Source organism: Carassius gibelio, chromosome B2, assembly GCF_023724105.1.
Source record: "Carassius gibelio isolate Cgi1373 ecotype wild population from Czech Republic chromosome B2, carGib1.2-hapl.c, whole genome shotgun sequence".
Taxonomy (NCBI): Eukaryota; Metazoa; Chordata; class Actinopteri; order Cypriniformes; family Cyprinidae; genus Carassius; species Carassius gibelio.
In genome coordinates this window covers 12030713-12050054 of record NC_068397.1, presented here as the reverse complement: position 1 = coordinate 12050054, position 19342 = coordinate 12030713, and the positions used below count along the sequence as shown (strand labels likewise).

General features: G+C 36.8%; 2 protein-coding genes across 2 annotated transcripts; one reads left to right on the top strand and one right to left on the bottom strand.

The window, feature by feature from the left end:
- Positions 1-1544: 1544 nt before the first annotated feature.
- On the top strand, positions 1545-5419 carry nsun4 (NOP2/Sun RNA methyltransferase 4). Its single transcript, XM_052547555.1, has 6 exons — positions 1545-1844; positions 1934-2304; positions 2386-2540; positions 2631-2791; positions 4647-4771; positions 4928-5419. The coding sequence occupies exons 1-6, from the start codon at positions 1752-1754 to the stop codon at positions 5202-5204; spliced, it is 1182 nt and encodes a 393-aa protein (XP_052403515.1). The 5' UTR covers positions 1545-1751; the 3' UTR covers positions 5205-5419.
- A 6006-nt stretch (positions 5420-11425) lies between these two features.
- On the bottom strand, positions 11426-17915 carry dmbx1a (diencephalon/mesencephalon homeobox 1a). Its single transcript, XM_052547719.1, has 5 exons — positions 17740-17915; positions 14103-14269; positions 13816-13994; positions 13330-13723; positions 11426-13057 (listed from the first exon to the last, which is right to left on the bottom strand). Exons 2-5 carry the CDS (start codon positions 14254-14256, stop codon positions 12639-12641), a joined length of 1146 nt encoding a protein of 381 aa, XP_052403679.1. The 5' UTR covers positions 14257-14269; positions 17740-17915; the 3' UTR covers positions 11426-12638.
- Between the last annotated feature and the right edge of the window lie 1427 nt (positions 17916-19342).

The following is a 19342-nucleotide window of genomic DNA, read 5'->3' as shown; positions in this document are numbered from 1 at the left end:
TGATCGAAGATTTTAAAGGAGAAACTAGCAACTAAAAATGCAATGTCTACTGCCACCCCATGACACAATTTTTAACTGCAATTTGGTGCAAAAAAAAAATAATTCAACTGCTTTATTTACAGCAAATTTCATAACATGTAAATATTTGTATGAAGATTCATCTACTGAGACAAATTTGACATCAGCAACCCTGAACAAAGGGGTAGATGTAATGTAGCAGTCAGTATCTGGCTTTTTTGTGTGTGTGTGTGTGTGTGTTGTACATGAGTCTTTTGTTTTTATGCACATGTACAACACAAGTTTTAGGTCTCTGGAATTACTTGTGCTGTATGTTTAAATCCACATCTGCAACTGTAGATGCTCCACTGGAAATGCTGTATGATGAAAGTGTCTCAGAGGGGCTTCATTTAACTGTCCTGTAGAGCTTCTGTGACTGATATTGGAACAATACTTTTCAGGTAAAGTTCATCCAAAAATGAAAACTGTATTTTACCCACCCTCGAGTTGTTCTAAATGGTTGATAGTAACCACTGACTTTAAATAAACACACACACACAGAGCCGTTTGCTCACATTTGCCTTTTTCTAGGGGGTCCTGCAGAGGGCCAGACAATGTATAATCTATATGGATTACTCTCCTTCAGCATTTTAATCTCTTTAAATTCTTTCAAAATTAAACCAAAAACATGCATTAATAACAGAATTTAAAGTTTAGCCTATACATTTTAGATATTGTAGTAACATACCACCATCTCTTCTTCCTCCTCATCGGCACCTTTTCCTTCATCTTCCTCTGCTGTTGTCTGTTCCTTTACAAAGAAGAGACAAGATGCACAAATGTAGTACCATGAAACTATGTAACAAATAATATGAATACAAAATTTGCGACCAAAATGTTGTTATTGAATCTTTAGTGTTTTATATAAATATTTTTATATATTTGCAATGCAAGCATCAAGTACTTAAATACACTGACATAGTAATATAGTGTTGTATACAACATTTATTCTATACAATATTTAATAGGAGCATCGGTTTCTTTATATAATATAACAAATTCTAATATAATACTTTAACTAACCTCCCTGAAACTGATTGCACTGCTTTCAACCACTTTTTCTGACTATCTTAACAATATAGCATAAAAAAAATTAAGATTTTAAGAAATTAATTTCTTGATTAAACCTAAGAAAATGTATTAAGCAGAATTATTGTGCATTGCTGGGTTTTTGCTAAATGTGAGCCAAAATCATCACAATTAAAAGAACCAAAGACTTAAACTACTTCAGTCTGTGTTCATTTAATTTATTTAATACACGAGTTTCATAATTTGAGTTGAATTACCTTTTCCATGACATTCTAATTTACTGAAGCGCACCTGTATGTGAGGGAAATATGTTAAGAAGCGAATTTATAATTTCTACTATGTTGAAGGTTTGACTTATGAATATTAAATAAAAACGTTATTGGATGATTGAAATGACGTCAGTATGAGCTTATTAATATACATGAGTTAAGCCTTCGCAATAGTAGGACGTCACAAAGAACCTTTCCGGAACGTTCTTACGTTATAATGGCTTTATAGAGACCCACATTATATTGCAACTTGGGAAATTGCTTGGCTTAATTATTTATTAGATGATGTTTTGTTTTTTAATAAAATAGCTTTATTATTATTTTGGATAAATGTGGAAAATGGTAGTGGAACCAATGAGCACAAAAACAACGGACGCTTTTTGTTGATACACCAACATGGCTGCGTACGTATGCACGAGATTTTGTATAAACAAATCTAAAGGCTCGATTAGATTTATTCAGCGACGGTTTCGAGTTAAAACTAAATGGGTAAGTAAAGAAGTTATTTTCCTTTTCAAAATAAAAACGAAGTGTCAGAAATAGATAACATGAGATGATATCGTGTTTCTCTGTATTAGGCAGCAACAAGGCCCAAGTTTCCTTCCACTGAACTTGCTCTGCACAACTTTGACACAAGCTACAGTATACAGTTAAGGGATCTGTGGCCCTCTATTAGAGTTGCCATGCTGTCTGAACAGAAATATGGAGCGCTGATAAACAGTTTCTCTTCAACACCCAATGTAATAACTGAATTAGAAGCTCAAGGATGTAAAGACTTCATCAGTATTGACTGCACCAGAAGTGAAGTCCATCAATCTACACAGGACTCCACGACTTCACACAGAGATTCAGCAGAGCTGGATCCTGCTGTTATTCAACCCAGTATAAGTACCGATATAAAATGTCTTGTTTTCCCCAAAGGAGACATTTCCAGATTTAAGCCGGCTAGGTGAGAATTACCTAAATTTAATTTCCTTCATTCATTTCATTTAAGTTGATTGTGTTTAATATATCTGTTCTATTAACTTAGACCTGACAGCAATGGCATATTGGGATATTATCTTCTGGATGCTGCCTCGGTGCTGCCTGTTCTAGCATTGGACGTCCAGCCAGGACACACAGTATTGGATCTATGTGCAGCTCCAGGAGGGAAGACTCTCGCTCTGCTGCAGAGACATTCAGTCGGTATGTGAACTGCCATATTGCCAACACTCAAAAGTGTTTTAATGGAAGAGATGCAGATGATATATGCATTTTATTTATTAATTTTTTCAGATTATCTGTGGGCAAATGACCTGTCAGGTTCCCGCACAATGCGATTACGCAGGACACTTCAGAGCTACCTGCCTAAAGAGTTCCTGGAGGACAACAAAATCCACATCACTTCCACGGATGGTCGGCAGTTAGGCATAACAGAGGAGAAAAGCTTTGACAGAGTTAGTATTGGGGAAAATGTCTGTAAAAGAATTGCATGTTTTTTGAAGTGAAATAGAATTCCATGTTATACTAACATACATTTGTTAGGATGTGAATTGAATCGCAATATTATTTGATAAAATGATTACAACTCCATACAGCATTTGAACAAGAGAGAAACAGTTTACGTCTTTCTTATTTTTGCTTTAAAGTACAGTACAGACCAAAAGTTTGGACACACCTTCTCATTCAAAGAGTTTTCTTTATTTTCATGACTATGAAAATTGTAGATTCACACTGAAGGCATCAAAACTATGAATTAACACATGTGGAATTATATATGGAATTATATACATAACAAAAAAGAGTGAAACAACTGAAAATATGTCATATTGTAGGTTCTTCAAAGTAGCCACCTTTTGCTTTGATTACTGCTTTGCACACTCTTGGCTTTCTCTTGATGAGCTTCAAGAGGTAGTCACCTGAAATGGTCTTCCAAGTCTTGAAGGAGTTCCCCGAGAGATGCTTAGCACTTGTTGGCCCTTTTGCCTTCTGTCTGCGGTCCAGCTCACCCCTAAACCATCTCGATTGGGTTCAGGTCCGGTGACTGTGGAGGCCAGCTCATCTGGCGCAGCACCCCATCACTCTCCTTCTTGGTCAAATAGCCCTTGATGCCTTCAGTGTGACTCTACAATTTTCATAGTCATGAAAATAAAGAAAACTCTTTGAATGAGATGGTGTGTCCAAACTTTTGGTCTGTACTGTATATTTCACGCTCTGGTTCTAGTTTCTACCTTCTTATTGATCATTACTTATCAAGAAAATAAAGAAAGACTTTAATAAAAAAATTCAATACTATTACATGAATAAAGTAACATATAGTTTTATAATATTTAATATAAAACATATATTCTTTGGTCATTAACTCAGTTTATTGTTGCTTTACTAATGTACTGTTGCTTTACTAATGTACTAATGGCATTGTTATTAACTTAAAACAGCTTAAGGAAAAGATTGTAATTTGATGGATGATTCAAAATATTAATTTGTCATCAGTAGGTAGTATATTCGTTCAAATGTAGTCATAGAAATATGTACATATGTGACGAAGATGTTTGTGTGACAGCTTCAGCTCTACAAAAAACAGTGCAAGTCATTTATTGTTACCTCCCTTGATATAGTGCACTCAACTGCCTTTCACTCTATAGCGGAGCGATTTCAGTCACATGCAAGTATGTACACTACTGCTCAAAAGTTTGGGTTCTGGATGATTTTATAATTTTTTTTATTTAAGAATAAATAAAAACTTTTTAGCAAGGACACCTTAAAAATAAAATAATGACGGTAAAGACAGAAGTAAGCAATGTAATAAAATAATTCAATTTCAAATAGATGTTTTCAACATTGATAATAACAAGATTCTTGAGCAGCAAATAAACATTAGAGTGATTTCTGAAGGATCATGTGACACCAAAGACTGGAGTAACCACTGCTGAAAATTTAGCTTTGACATCACATGAATAATAGAAAAGTTATTTTAAATTGTAAAAATATTGTGTTTACTGTATTTTTGATCAAGTAAATGTCCCCTTGTTGAGCTTAAGAGACTTCTTGCATAAACAGTATAAGGTTTTGCCAGCCCCAGACTTTTAAATGGGTTGGGTTATACTGCTGTACATTACCAGTACCCTGTATTTACATTGTGTTCCCTTGATTGTCACACTGGTATATCCTTGTATGTCACATTTCACCAACGCTTAAAAAATATCTAACATCTGCTATTTGTATGGTTACAGCATGCACATCTGCCAAGCATGTGATAGCAGCGCAAATCTGGGCATTGTGCCATTACCTTCATCTTCCATCTTTTTACAGGTGCTTGTAGATGTCCCTTGCACCACAGACAGACACTCTGCAATGGTGGAAGAGAACAATATTTTTAAGAGATCTAGAACCAAAGAGAGACAGAAACTTCCCCTCTTGCAAACACAGCTGCTTCTGTAAGTAATTATGTAAATGGTTTAAAATGCACAGCAAGCAATATAATTCATTCACTGGGCATTTATATATATATATATTGTTGAATGTGTTTTGTGGTGTGCATGTGTCCGTGAAGACTGACATCTAATCAATCTGATGTTTCATATTCTGCCCAGGGCTGGGATTCAGGCCACGCGACAGGGTGGAAACGTTGTGTACTCTACTTGTTCCCTGTCCCAGCTGCAGAATGAGTGTGTGGTGCAACAGGCCATAAGTCTCGCTCAGCAGGAGCTGGGAATCATCGTGCATGTGCAGGATCTCAAATGGTTTGCGCAATACTTTTCTGACACTTTCCACTTTGCGCCACAGTTAAGTGTTGGGGAGTTGGTTTTACCACACCTTTGTGCTAACTTTGGACCAATTTATATGTGTAAATTACAACGAATGAACTAGATGGACATTCAGAAATTAGCTCAACATCATCACACGTTTGTGCTTCAGTAGTGCCCCCAAGTGACCAGACATGGAACTTTTACAGCCATTAAGACAGACAAAAGCCTACCTTGAAACATTGTTGTAAATGTAATCATGTCATCATCAAAATTTTGTACATTTTTATTTGATTATCAGATTTATAAAAGTTAAATATGGTGCAAAAAGATCACAAACAGTCTTGTTTTTTTTTTCAATTGACTCTTACCTCCTGTGTAGAACATTGAAAATCTAAAGCCAACATTCATTCTATAAAGAAAGTCAACTAAAAAGACTGATCTATTCAGGAGTGGAGCATGCAGCGATTTTATTTTTTTTTTTAGAAAAAGATCCCGTTTAGAATCCCGTTTACTGTTTTTCACATGTTCCCAGGTTTGGACAGTAGGGGGCGTCCACACACCGTTATAAAACTGACCATTAGCTGTTAAAAGTAGAAACAGATGAGACTGAATTTGTCTTTCAGCATGATTTAAACAGCATTGTCACGGAGAGGGCTAAAACATGATGATATTCATGTTCAATGTTATATTTATTTATACTAACAGTTTATTTATATTAATAATATAATATAAGTTCATTTACCTGAAGGATGCAAAGATATGAATGAAGCCCATGAACTTATTTATTAATTATTAATTTTATTACTTTGTTAGATACTGTATATAATCACCATTATTTCTGATTAGTTTACATTTTAAATTTCCACGTAGTCTATCGATCAATATGAGGCCTAAAAGCTGGATGCATAATAACATTGAATTTTCTTTTACAATAATCTCAAGTGGCGGGACATTACTAAATTTGGTTGAAAATTCACAAATCAGATGCCCACAAACAAATTTAAACTGGAAATTTGAGTTTATCGCTATACACAGGCATTTTGATTGAGTATTCGGTGGTGTTTATAATAACATATTCATTATAAGGATAAAGATGATCCATGAGCAAGACAAGCAATGCTCTTCTGAATGCTGTATGCTGAATGTTGATGTGTCTGCAGCACTTCTACACCTAATGTTTGCGCTCTGAATGTGTCATTTAGATTTGGCATCAGAGGAGTGTTTTGTTTTCTGCTAGTATATAAAAGGTTCAATTTTCCCCCGGTTGTCCATGAACCTTGTGTCTATTCCAGGCAATGTAGCATGAAAAGGTGTGCGCATTTTAGTAAGAGGGGCTGACGAGAGCCATCGACTCCCCGCTATCATTAAGCTGCTCGGAAACTGTTCCATCGGTGCCAGAGTCGAGATTGGCCGAGCAGTCGTTTACTCGCCGGCTTCTTGTTGAACATTAAGGACGCAAGAGGATACTAAAATGGGATGCTTTCCCCTCGTTTTCCCCTTCGCCTTTTATTCCACAGATGAGTGCAGATAATTTTCAGTGCGATTGTGAGTGATTACTGTATTACCGCGGTAATATAGGGTTATTTGGGAATGCAAAGAGAATTAATGACACATAAAAACTATTTTTGCATTGACTGCCTCTCTCGGCCGGGATATTTCTCCATGCCTGCATCTTGTGATTACCTAAACGTATTGTAAATATGTGTTTCCTATGGGCTTTTACATAAATTTACATTTTTTAACACTCAGGAGACAGAGGGACCATTAGGGACAAGTTATTTTCATCTATACGTTTTATTCATTATTGACTTTGACACTGCTGAGGATGCTGGCATCTGATCATTTGGCGAGCACCTTGCCAATGATGTAAATCGGATGTAGATCTTTGTAATGACAGAAACATGTCGGGAATATCGTCTGGACGCCGAGGCCTTATAATGATGGAATCTCAGATGTCCGTAGGTGGGTAAAAGTCATAACGGCTTCCCCTGGAAAAGGCAAACATGAGTGTTTTGTGGGGGGAAAAAAACTACTTATGATTCAATCACACAGCCCAGTATTCTTGCTGGAACTTTTGCAAAGTTTATTTCAAAACTGCAGGGCCCCTCCAAAGGATCACGCTCACTCCTTTGATTCCCTTGTTTGTATGTTAGATTAGTGTACACACAAACAATTTGTTTTCAATTTCAGTTCCCATGGACTGAATGTGACTAGAACCAAAACTTGATCTATTAAATTCTATTTTGTGTTCTGCAGAAAATAAGAAAGTCACATAGGATTGGAAAAACTCCCATGCCATTAATCGAAAACCTGTATAGCTTACTTTCTTCTTTAGAGCATAAAAGAAGATACTTTTAAGAACTGTTTGTATCCAGGTCCACAACAGCACTGAACCCCATTAATTTTCACTGGCATATATATATATATATATATATATATATATATATATATATATATATATATATATATATATATATATATATATATATATATATATATATATATATATATATATATATATATATATATATATGTGTATATGTATGTGTATATGTATGTATATATGTTGTGTTCAGCAGAAGAAAGAAGTTCATATGGGATTGAAAATAAGGGTAAGTAAATGATGTGTATTTTAGTTAAAATCCCATAACTGTTGTATTTTAGTAATTCATCGACTATCCTTTTAACACGTCATATTAAACATTACCAATATTATGTATATAATTTATGCCTCCAGTTCTCAAATCTTCAAATGTAAGATGTCTTGGATATCAGCAAATCTCTGTACTCCATGTTTGTTTTAATGTCCACAAGCTATAACATCATATTCACATAAAGGTAACACCTGACCTTAGGTTCTTCAGTGATGAGATATATCTGATAGTTGTAGGTGGTGTGAAGCTCTGGCCTGAGGCATATCCTGCTGCTCGGGTGTCTGTGGTATGTGCTGCACATCTGAAGAGCCCAGCATAAGGCCTCAGCACTCACTCTTCAGACTCTGGATCAAGGGTGGCCTGGCCTCAGGGACTTTTTATGATAGGAGAGTACACTTGGAGGCCGGATGTCAAACCAAATGTCTGTGTGATGTAATTATTTCCATTAAATTTTTACTATTAAATTACAGATATTACATATTTTAAAATGTCAGTCCTTACTAATCATTATGAGAATCTTAAAACAGACAACTGAAATATGTATATTTAATGTGTGTAATTTTGAAACATAAAACAATTTCATTTGTAACTGGTTTCTATAAATTACATAATGCCACAGATATTTCTTTGTATTATATGCATTGTTTTTTGAATATATATACAAATTTAAGTTATCCCTGTAATGGCAAAGCTGAAATTTCAATCTTTATCACATGATCCTTCAGAAATCTAATTCATTTCTCTGTTGATTTTCTTTTTTGTCATCAAATAATCATCCAAATAATCCTTTTCAAAGATTATATTATTTAAAATTGAGCACCAAATCCGCATGTTAGATGATTGTGTGGCATTACAGAAATAAGTCACATTTTAAAATGTCAAAGTTACATTAAATTGTAATAAAATATCACAATATTGCTATATTTACTCTTCTTAATCAAATACTGTAAATGTAATATAAGATAGGGTGAGCATAATACTTAATACAAAAGAAAAAATATTCCAAACTTTTGACTGTGAATGTACATATAGCTATGGGCCAGTCCATTGTCTCTATCTCTGTGGTGCATCCGTTATTACTGATGCAATGCAGCATTCAGATAATCACAGTTAAAACATTCTGCTGAAGCAGCATTCTATTAACTGTCCCATGATGCTTAGCATGAATTACCACACCATACATCTTCCCGCTTAATCTACCATTAAGAAAATAAATCCTCACAGGCAACAGCCATTTCAATGCATGTTTTGCCCGTGATTGTCTGCTTTCACAGTAGTGAAATGTCTTGCCTAACTCTCAAGTGTCCGGTGGAAACTTAATCCATATGACTGTGTCCTGCATTCAGAGAGTGCTGAGCTTCCCTCCGCATGCCCACAATGCCACTCTCCCGGTCTGAAAGGTATGTGTGGTGTGGCATTGATGTGTAATTGCGTGTGACTGAAACAGCGCCTTGGTGACAGGCTCTAGAGTGCTGCGGTTGGCTTGGGTGAGCTCTCCCCAGAAAAGAGGGGTTTTCTTTGCCCTTAAGAGGATTAAGTGGGGTTGTGATAACAGAGGGATAAAAAGAAGAGAATTGAATCAGAAAAGAGAGCTGGGACCAAAGAGGGCGACCTCTCGCAAGCGAGTTCAAACACCTGTTATCATCGTCCCATCATCAGCACTTTCTCAGTCACACTGCTGCTTTTCTCTCTCGTAAATATTTGAATTGAAGATATTAAAGCTCATTAATTTATGTTCTGGTCTAACGTGCATTAATAGTTGGCATCTTTCATTTTTTGGCTAGTTTCTGAGTGAGCAGGAGTTCTTTGATGTGTATCTGAGCAATGGCTGTTGAAGAGATTTACCTCAGCTGACAGCTTGGAGAGTATGTGGCAAAATTGCAGTGCCAGCGGGCTAAAAGAATGCTGGGAACAGGATTAGGATCATATTCTGTCACTTCTTCAATGGGCTGGGGTTCCTTATGGTGGCAGCTTTCATTCTCCATGCAGCTAAAACCAAAAAGGAGCGCATGAGGGAAAGAAGTCTGGACTGAATGGTACACTGTGATTTTTGTGCTAGGCATGCTTGAGGTCCATTTTGTGCTAGTGTGTCTGTAACGGACTGTCTGACGGTGACACCTGATTAAACGGCAAGGTGAATTTAGAAACCGCTTAATAATTGAATTTGGATGCTGTGGAGCTTAGCAGTAACAGCTGTTTGTTTTGGTACAGTCAGATTTAAACCCCCGTTGTGTTGGGGTCAGTTTCAACAGCATTCAGTTCCAAAATGCTTGGAAAGCTGATTCATTTGTGACTATTTCTCGTGTAGTGTAATGTGGATGCAAAGTGTCAACACATAGGTGTGTTTTAGAACGGCTGTATACATTTTGCTAACTTTTGTGTCGGGGTCATATTAACCCCCAATTAATTGTCATGTAATTTGCTAAAACAAAATAAATAAAACACAAGTGTTTTCTAGAGTTTAGTGTCAAACACTAAAATTGAAATTTCATGAAAATCAGAATCAAAAAAGGAAAATTCACTTTTTCTTTATATAGTTTTATTTCCCAGTCAAAAAGATGAGAGAACTATCTGATTAATTTAAAAAAAAAAAAAAACACCCATTTACCTTACATGTCAGCTAAAATTTTGCGTCTGGCCAGTTAATTTTGAACATAAAAATGACCCCCCCAACCTGACCCCCAGATATACAAATAAAAATTAAAATAACACGAGAAAAAGACAGGAATTATTAAACTACTCACAATTTTTTGAGTCTCTGACAAGCAACAGTAGAGGTTTTCTGTTTGTACACGAATCTTTAGTGTTTTTCAAAGAGTAGATTTTTGGCAAATTGCATGGAAACCATGTGGGTCTCATTACAGGCGTTAGTAAAGAGGACTTGACCTTGTTGTCACATAATCTGTATCAAACCCCTGGAGGCATTTTGTTTTTGCATGTTTAAGGTTAAGGAGGCCAGTCGCGAAACTAGATAATAGAGATGCTATTGACACTGTAGACTTGCTTGAACATTTTATCTGTAAGTTAATTGCTGTTATGCATTGTTGTTGTGTTTTTTTTTTTTTTTCATAATGTAGCATTCTACCTGTCCATGTCTGTTTTGATCTACTCTAAAGGTTGAATGTTAGAATGTATTACAATCAGCTGTATTTAAATATGGTATAAGGCATTTTAAAATGCAGTTAGCAGCCCCATCAAGGACACTGAGAACATGGTGACTGTGGCATCAAGCCTCTGGTAAAATGCACACAGAGGGGAGACCCTCTTTATGTGAGCAAAGGGCTTATGCATTTTGACAAACCACACTGTTTAAGATATAATAGCAGCATAATCACAGCCCCAGGCTGTCATTCTTCAGCATAATGGCCTGCTTATTCATCTGGGATGGCTTATGTCCCCACAACGATTTTATTTCCCAAGATTACCTTGTTTTCTTGTTCTCCTAACTCTCATTTTCTTTTCTTTTTTCTGTTGTCCTACCTCCCTGATTTTATCACCTTGTTCTCAACTACTTCCTAAGCCCCTAATTCTAACTCCCTTTACATTCATTTTATTTTCATTTAAAAATAGAGAATAGCTGTATTTAAATGTTAAATTTAGCATCATCACTGTCTAATTTGGATTTATTTAATGTGGTATTCTGATTTTAAAGGAGAGAAAATAAATATACTGCATATATTTACAAAGATGCCCAAGCAATGTTTTATTGAAGTTTTATTTTACAAGGTTTTAAATCTACAACTGACATAGAGAAAGATGTATATACTTCTGGAACACTCTCCACCAATATAGGCTACAAATTCACCACTTTGTGTGATGTCGTGAGTGACTGCATATTGATGTTCACAGTGACAATGAAAGAGTTACAAAGACGACCAGACTGTATAGGTTAAATAATCTGGGGGAGACGCAGGCGAGCTATGCGGCCCACCCAGTACAATCTTACAAAGGAACAGCTACCAGAATCATCACAGGGTTAAATTCTTCTCAATCTAAAACATAGAACTTTTACATCTGCCTTACCAGTAAACATTTATAGATAGACTTTGTATTGTACATATTAAAATACTTTACAAACACAATGAGAGCTCAGCACTGAGAGGGAAAGAATGAGCAGAGAGGGGGAAAAAAGCTGCCGTACATGGAAGTGCTTTGCTGTCCACTTGAGAACTTCTGTACTGGACTGTCCCGCATTTGACCACTATTCAGGATTGTTTCCAGTTGCAACATATATATATGCACTTAAGCACTAGTTTTCTTCAGAGTATTGCAATCTCCAATGATATGCATGGTCTATAATTGCATTTCTTCCACTGCCTGAGGCTACATGTAATTAAAAGCTTTGCATATGTAGTCAGTGAAATCATTTCCTCATTACCCAACCACCCTCAATTTACCGTGGTTTAATCCTGACCATTAAACAGGTTAGGTTTAATTAATCTATTTAGTTGTGCAAGATACATTTACAAGTTGTGTGATGTGTAATTTGAGAACCACTCTAATTGAATTAAAAGAAAGTTTTTTTTTTTTTTTTTTTTTTTTTTTTTTTTTAGATTCAGGTGCATGCAACTGGCTGAGATCATCTCCAAAAAGTGCTTATATCAAACATCTACGCCCATCCAAAACATATAAATAGCTCTAAATCTAATCCAGGGCCTGTCCGTCATTTATGCAAAGCTGACAAATGTAATATCGTGATGAATTAAATGAGAGCTTCATCATTTTATTGTCTATTTAAGCTTTAAAACAACAAGCTCTCTAAAAGAGTCTGAGATTTTTTTACTAGTCTCAACCTCAGTCCCATACTTTTTTGAGTATTGGCCCTAATTTCAGAAGTCCAGGTGGCATATTAGTAGTGGTAGAGAGATGTTCCCTTGCTCAGGTAGGTTTCAGTCTCCTGCTCAGTTGGGCAGCGTGTCCAGGCCCAGTGATGCTGCATGCTGCTTCGCCCGCAAGCGGAGGTTCTCAATGCTGGTGGTCTTGCTGTTGTGGCTAGGAAGGCCTCCAGAGGCCTGCAGCAGAGGGCTGTTCCAAACCTGTTGTGCATGGTGAGATAGGGACTGATAGTAGGACTGACAGGGGAGGGAGCCCAGGGGTGCTGGCATGTTGACATTCATGCCCAGGTATGGTATGGATGATGGAGTCGCCATGTCGAAAGACGGATAATGAACCAGATTGTTGGTAGCTGCCATGTGCTGGCGAAACTGCTCCTGCAGACGGAAGAGGCTGAGTGGTGACGAGGAGTACGAGTGACTCTGAGAGATCCCGCCGGTCACCCCGCTAGATGAAGATGACATAGCTGGGGAGCCAAGAGGAGAATCTAAGGGCACAAACATGGTTGTCAAGATTTAGATCAAAATGTTTGTTAGTTATTTCCCACCCTCAAAATGTCATTTTGCATCCTTTCACAAAACAAAGGCTCCAAAGGGATTTTATTTACAGCAAATCTTTAAGAACTAACTTTTCAGTGAACAGTTCTTAAAAAAAATGTGTTCTTAGTATGAAGAACAATTTATACATCTAAAGAACCATTTTTTTTTCAATGGAAAGGATGCAGTGAAATTGGAATAGCAATAAATAGCAAATACGTACCTGGTTTGGGGCTGAGACGTTTGCAAAGTGGGGAAAGGTTTCCAGGTGCTGGTTCTTTCTCAACCTTCAGATCTTCTCTGTGCTGCTTTATCTCCTCTTCCTTGTCAGTTGCGTTGTCCTCTGTGGCCGACTCGCTGCCTGACTGCTCTGCAGATGTCACATTAAGCTCAACGCTAAGTTCTGATCCCAGTGCGTGAGGAGCCGCCTCTGCTTCAATGGAGGAGGAGGAGGATGAAGGTGGCTGGTTCTCAAGATTCATGCTGGAAGGGGCATCTTCCTTATCGTTTGTTGCTAGGGGCCCATCTGTCGAGACATCTTTCTGCTTCTGCAATTGCTCTTTTTGGAGGCTTCGTTGCTTCTTACGGAACTTTGCACGGCGGTTCTTGAACCATACCTGGTGGCCAAAAGACAAGGTGTAGATGGGTTACATGATAAATAAAGGTATTTGTAGGCATTAGCAATATGGTGAAATTGGTCATTTCTTACCTGTACGCGTGCCTCGGGTAGGTTGGTGCACATGGCCAGGCGCTCCCGCATCACAACATCAGGATAGTGCGTTTTCTGGAAGGTCTTCTCCAACGCCTCCAGTTGCTGGGCCGTGAAAGCGGTGCGACTGCGGCGTTGTTTGCGATGTTGAGAGCCGTAGCGAGCCTCAAGTATGATATCTTGAAATGTACAGCCGTTGGAAGACAAAAGACACGGCATATTTAATTCAGTGTACTATCACAATTATTTAGTGTGTTAAAAGGGAGGGAGAGAGAGAACGCACTTACCAGCCAGTCTCTCCGCGAGGGTGAGCGCGTGAACGGACGGCCGATAGTCAGGCGCGTGCTGCGCCTGTTGCGCCGCCTGTTGATGCAGGTTGTACATGGCGCTCAGTGAGTTCATGGCGTGGAGGGAGTATCCATTCACTCCGTAGTGTTGCATGATTCAAAAATATCTGCAAAAATAAGAATGACCCATAATGAGTTTAAACACTGAGCTTTTTCTATTTGTTAAAACATATTTTTACATTCACAAAAGTTAGATTGAGAGTTAAAGTCAAAGTTTAAAGTCAGACTAGATGCACTAAAGTGGCGTCCGTGTGAGGAGACAACTAGCCTATAGCAGCATCTTTAATGCAATAAATGGACAAAATATAATTGATATATTTCGGAAACAAGCCTTTTATATTTAATAGCCTAAATACACCTATTATTAAAATTATTATTATTTGAGACGTTGGTGATAGGTGTCAAGACTGCGGCTATAAAATTAAAGACAAAATTCCTTAAAATGCCTTCAATGCAGTTCATAATTCGCCTACTGATGTAATCAGGCCTTAAAGATAGCATAATGAACACTTTACTTCACTATAGCCCATGTTTATTTGTCCCATCGTCTACCTTAGTAAATGGTCCTTCGTTCATTTATAAATTTTACTAAAACGCATATTTTAATTAGTATCTCGCTTTCTTATGTGATATTTTATGTATGCGTAGTTCTAATCAATTAATATAGGTTGTTAGTTTATAGCTTGAGTGTCAAGCGCTTTTAAAAATACGCTCATAGGAGCGGAACTGTGTTCATTAATATCTAATCATTGTTTTGTCCAATCCATTAGTCATACACAAGGAATTAATTGGTGCAATTATCACTTGTTTACCTAATGAGCTCCGAATTATGCTTACTACATTAGATTTATAATTTCAGAGCCAAATTACCGTAGCAAATCCTTTAAAAACAGTTGTCAAAGAATCATTGATTGGTTTTAGTGGGATCTAGGCCTAGGCTACTTAAGACTTCTTTATATCAGTTCTGTGATCGTAATTTAATTTCTCTCATTATGGCAGATGCTTGGAAAGACGATATTTTAATCGTAATACTTACAATTTACTGATGATTGCATGGGATGCTGTTCGTTAAAACTTTGTTCATGAGGTTTGCTGTCCTGTTCTCCGGTAATTTTTCACAGTCGATTAAGATTTTCATAGATAAAATGAAAGGCTCCAGGACACGATTAGATATGTATTAGTATAGAGGTGGCTGACAGGCACGAATATCTCCAAGGCCAATGCACTGCGCATTATTAAGAAAGTATATGCTCCCGCACATGGCGGGTGTCCAGGGACTTAACAGCCTCGAGTTTTAAACTAAATTGTATTTCCAACCAGCACTTAAATTGCTCGTTTTTTACTTCGATTCAATTCGTTTGTAGCCTATACATTAAATATTTTTTTTGCATACTAATTAGGCCTAATCAAAATTGATAACACAATTTAAAGTTATGGGGTTTTTTTAGCAGTGCTGTAGCAATAATAATAATAGGTTAATAATAATAATAATAATAATAAATAGATATAGCCTAGGTTATAATTATTTAGAATCATTATATAATAATTCTGATACTAATTGGCAAACAATATGCTATGTATCTTATTTCGCATTATGACGTATGTTTGTCTGCTATATTTGTTTTATTATAATTCAGGGCCATTTTAATAAGATACATTCAAATTCAAAAATAATTTCCATAGCTTAGATTTAGATTTACTTAGATTTAGATGTTGTTTAATCGTTAATATTTTAGTAAAAATTAAATTACTTTTAAATTGTGACATATTTAGTTGTTTCTGTTTTTGTTGTTATTATTTCTGCATTTATATAATCTTGTTGCTTCAGTATTAATGGTATAAAGTTTTTTAAGTGTCGTTTTTCTTTGCGATAATTGCCTTTATGGACACCCTATGCAGTTTCGTAAACGGCGATTTCCGTTATGTCTATTCAGAACTTATGGAAGGAAATTTGTTTGGAGGGCTTGTTTAAAGGTTTTTGTGTGTGTGTGTGTGTGTGTGCTATCCTTGTCTGTAGGCCACCGAAACGCTTACCCTCCTCAGCGTGGACGCTTCTGAATGGCACTCGGAGTGCCCATTCCCAGACTATTAAGTCAGTGCACCGTCTGATGAATGTGATCAGAGGGCAAGAGGGAATAGTTTAATTCGCATGGACAGAAGGTGCTTTGCTAAACATTTACTTTTCTCCCCCAAGTATTTGAATTGAATGGGGTCCGTTTCTCTCCCTCCCTTCTCTCTCGGCCCCTTATCCCATCGCCCCGGGGCCACGTTTTGGCTGAGATGTATGGCTTCTCTGCGGGTAAAATATGCATGTTGATCCCCATTTGGGTCCCCGTCTAATGGAAGTGCAAATAGGTTTCGACTGTGGAGACCTCCATTTATCATCACCGCTGACACGGACGGACGTATACAGTGAGTTTACATGTGTGTGCGTGGCTTCAAGAAATGCTCGCGTGTATGTTTTCCAAGCAATAAGTGCCTAAAGAGATATGTTATAGGCCTACATCGACTTACGTTTTCTACTTTTAATTAATTGCCATTACATATGTGTGTATATGGATGGTATAGCTTACATTTGACTAATAAATAAATAAATACAATTAAACGCATTTTAAAATAGTAGGCTAATCGAAAATCGAAAAATCGAATCTAGTAACCTAGTGATACAATCAGACAGCATAATAGCAGCAATAATAGGCCTAACTATAATAATTTATGATTTACCATTCATGTTTGTGAAACATTTGTTTAAGCGAACTTTGCTAAGCGTCAAAATTTCGCCACAGGCCAACTAATATTTCGCACAAAGGGCAGCTTATTTTAATACTGTGTCTCGCTTCTATTGTGGTCTGTTCATCCGCCTGTTACTGCTGCGGGCAGTGTGACACTCCATGCTTCGATTATTAAAACCTCATTATGCAAATTGGCATGTACAGTGCAACTTTTTGATCCGACTAAATTAGGAAAAATGTTAGCGTTAAAAACCCATTTGACCTGGGGGCACTATTTATCGTGTCTCGCATGACATATATTTATATTGTCACTCATATTTTTGTAAGGCACCCTACATTTATGTTAGCCTGAGCGCAGAGAGTTTTATCTTGCTCCATTTCCAAGCTGGCCTTTCTCTAGCTGAAATGTATTTTATATCAGTATTTAATCATTCTGAAGAGAGGACAATAATAGTTTTAGCACAGTTTTAAGCCTAATTAAAATTTTAAAATGTTATGTTTTAAGGAAGGCATCCTGGCGCATGCTCAAAATAAACTCTTGAGCTAGTATAGTTATGTTAAGTCTTTGTTATGGGCCAGATAAGTATTTTTTTTAAAATAACTGAGTCGTGCCCTCTGGAATACAATTATGTATCTCTTTTTTATGGGGGGCACTTTAAAATAAAAATAAAAAGCCTGGGCTACATGAAAAGTAGCCTAAAGAAAAACTGCCGGCATATTTCTTTTTTATATTGGTTAATCTATGCTTTATTTTAGATAGGCTATTGCTGAACTGAACACGTTTAAATATTACTGTTATTGGTTTATTATTATTTACGTAAATTGTTGCATAAGTCGTTTCTTACCTCAGTCTTGTCCTTTGTCCTGTGTGTCTTATGCTGTCACTTGATATTTTGTTGCTTGTAGCCCGGAGTATTTCCCAGATGTCCTTATCGCGTTTCTCAATGTCTAAGAGCCCATTCAAATGTATCCGCTAAGTATCAAGCGACTCCAAATCGTTCCCTGCGCGCTCTTCTCAGCACATCGCGTCCATCTATTGACACACGCTTTGAGGAGGGATTTTAAAGACCTCCGCGTAACATCAAGGAGGCTTGCTACTGGTCCTTGAAGCTGTCAATCAAAGCTCGACGATGTACTTTTCTGGCTACATTTGGACTCAGAGCCAATTGACCCTTTATTTGAAGTCTTAAATCACGCACTTGAGAGCACTAATGTGCACTCACAAACGCTTTTGCTAATGAACAATATAGACATATGTTATATGAGAATAAACAAAAAACACTGACATCGGTATAAAGGTTTAGAGCAGGAACATTAGAGAAACGGAATTACATAGCTTAGTCGTGGAAGAGATTTTGATCATGAACAAAAAAAGGCATTTTTTCTTTCAAAAAAACATTGTTATTTTTTCATGTAGATTGTGGATTTTATTGTTTGCCTGATGCAAGAACCAAACAGCAGATCGTTAGACATTTACATTATCGAACTCAGTTTTGCCAAAGTTAGGATATGTAAATGCCATTATCTGAATATTTTGCTTTCTTACATTGTTCTCACGCATTGACTTGTTTTCGTACTTTGTGAACATAGGAATATTTCTATAGAGGCCACGGTCCCAATACTTTTTTTTTTTAGACGAACGAATATCTCATGCATTGGTTTTGTTTGCTTTTCGGCTTTGTCATGCCACTGCAGGAGAGACTGAAGGGACTTTAGAGATCTCTAATAGATGCCAGGCTACTGCCTTCACAATCTCTCCCGGCCTTGAAGGATTTGGGTGAGGATAAGGGGAGACAAGACGCTATTTCAGCCTCCAAAAAACCTCTGTCTTGAAATGACTGCCGGTAAGAGGATTAAAACAATAATGCCCTTCTCTTCTTGAAGGGTTTTTAGAAAAGATTTCTTCTCCCGGAGCAAAACCGTTTAGGTTGGAATTAAGGGCAGCGCAAAGTAGCCTTTTAATGTAAAGCTTGCATAATTTGTTAAAGATGCTCGCAGAAAGCGGGCCAGGGTGAAAATCCCTAACTGAATTTTATCTCTGACCATAGTTATCATCTAGAGGAATTTGAAACGAATGGAAATTGAATGAAACTCAGGAGTTTTACCTCACATTTAAATATTATTTTTAAATATATATATATATATATATATTTTTAAAATGTATCGGGGTTGTCAACAATAAAATAAGTCTTTGTATGTGTTCGGTTATGTTGATAAACCGATCCTGAAGTGTTTTATGCTAAACTTATAATTTACAGCCTAATTAAGTGTTTCTGTTTAATTCAATCCTCATAGACAAATGAAATAACTTAAATCTGTATTGTGACGTTTACGTGAATTGTCTAATTAATCTCATAATGTAAAATAATGATGAATTTCAAACTATTATAGGTTGTCGGAACAGATACAAATGTAACTTTTTCCCCCCGTTCTGCTCTTTTTATATTA

What these genes read in the sequence shown, in the direction of transcription:
- nsun4 (XM_052547555.1), top strand. Translation starts at nt 1,752, where the DNA reads ATGGCTGCGTACGTATGCACGAGATTTTGTATAAACAAATCTAAAGGC. An exon ending in TCCAGATTTAAGCCGGCTAG is followed by an intron (nt 2,305 to 2,385) that starts GTGAGAATTACC and finishes CTATTAACTTAG; the next exon opens with ACCTGACAGCAATGGCATAT. An exon ending in TTGCAAACACAGCTGCTTCT is followed by an intron (nt 4,772 to 4,927) that starts GTAAGTAATTAT and finishes TATTCTGCCCAG; the next exon opens with GGCTGGGATTCAGGCCACGC.
- dmbx1a (XM_052547719.1), bottom strand. Translation starts at nt 14,256, where the DNA reads ATGCAACACTACGGAGTGAATGGATACTCCCTCCACGCCATGAACTCA. An exon ending in TACCCGAGGCACGCGTACAG is followed by an intron (nt 13,724 to 13,815) that starts GTAAGAAATGAC and finishes TTTGGCCACCAG; the next exon opens with GTATGGTTCAAGAACCGCCG. An exon ending in ACGTCTCAGCCCCAAACCAG is followed by an intron (nt 13,058 to 13,329) that starts GTACGTATTTGC and finishes TTGTGCCCTTAG; the next exon opens with ATTCTCCTCTTGGCTCCCCA.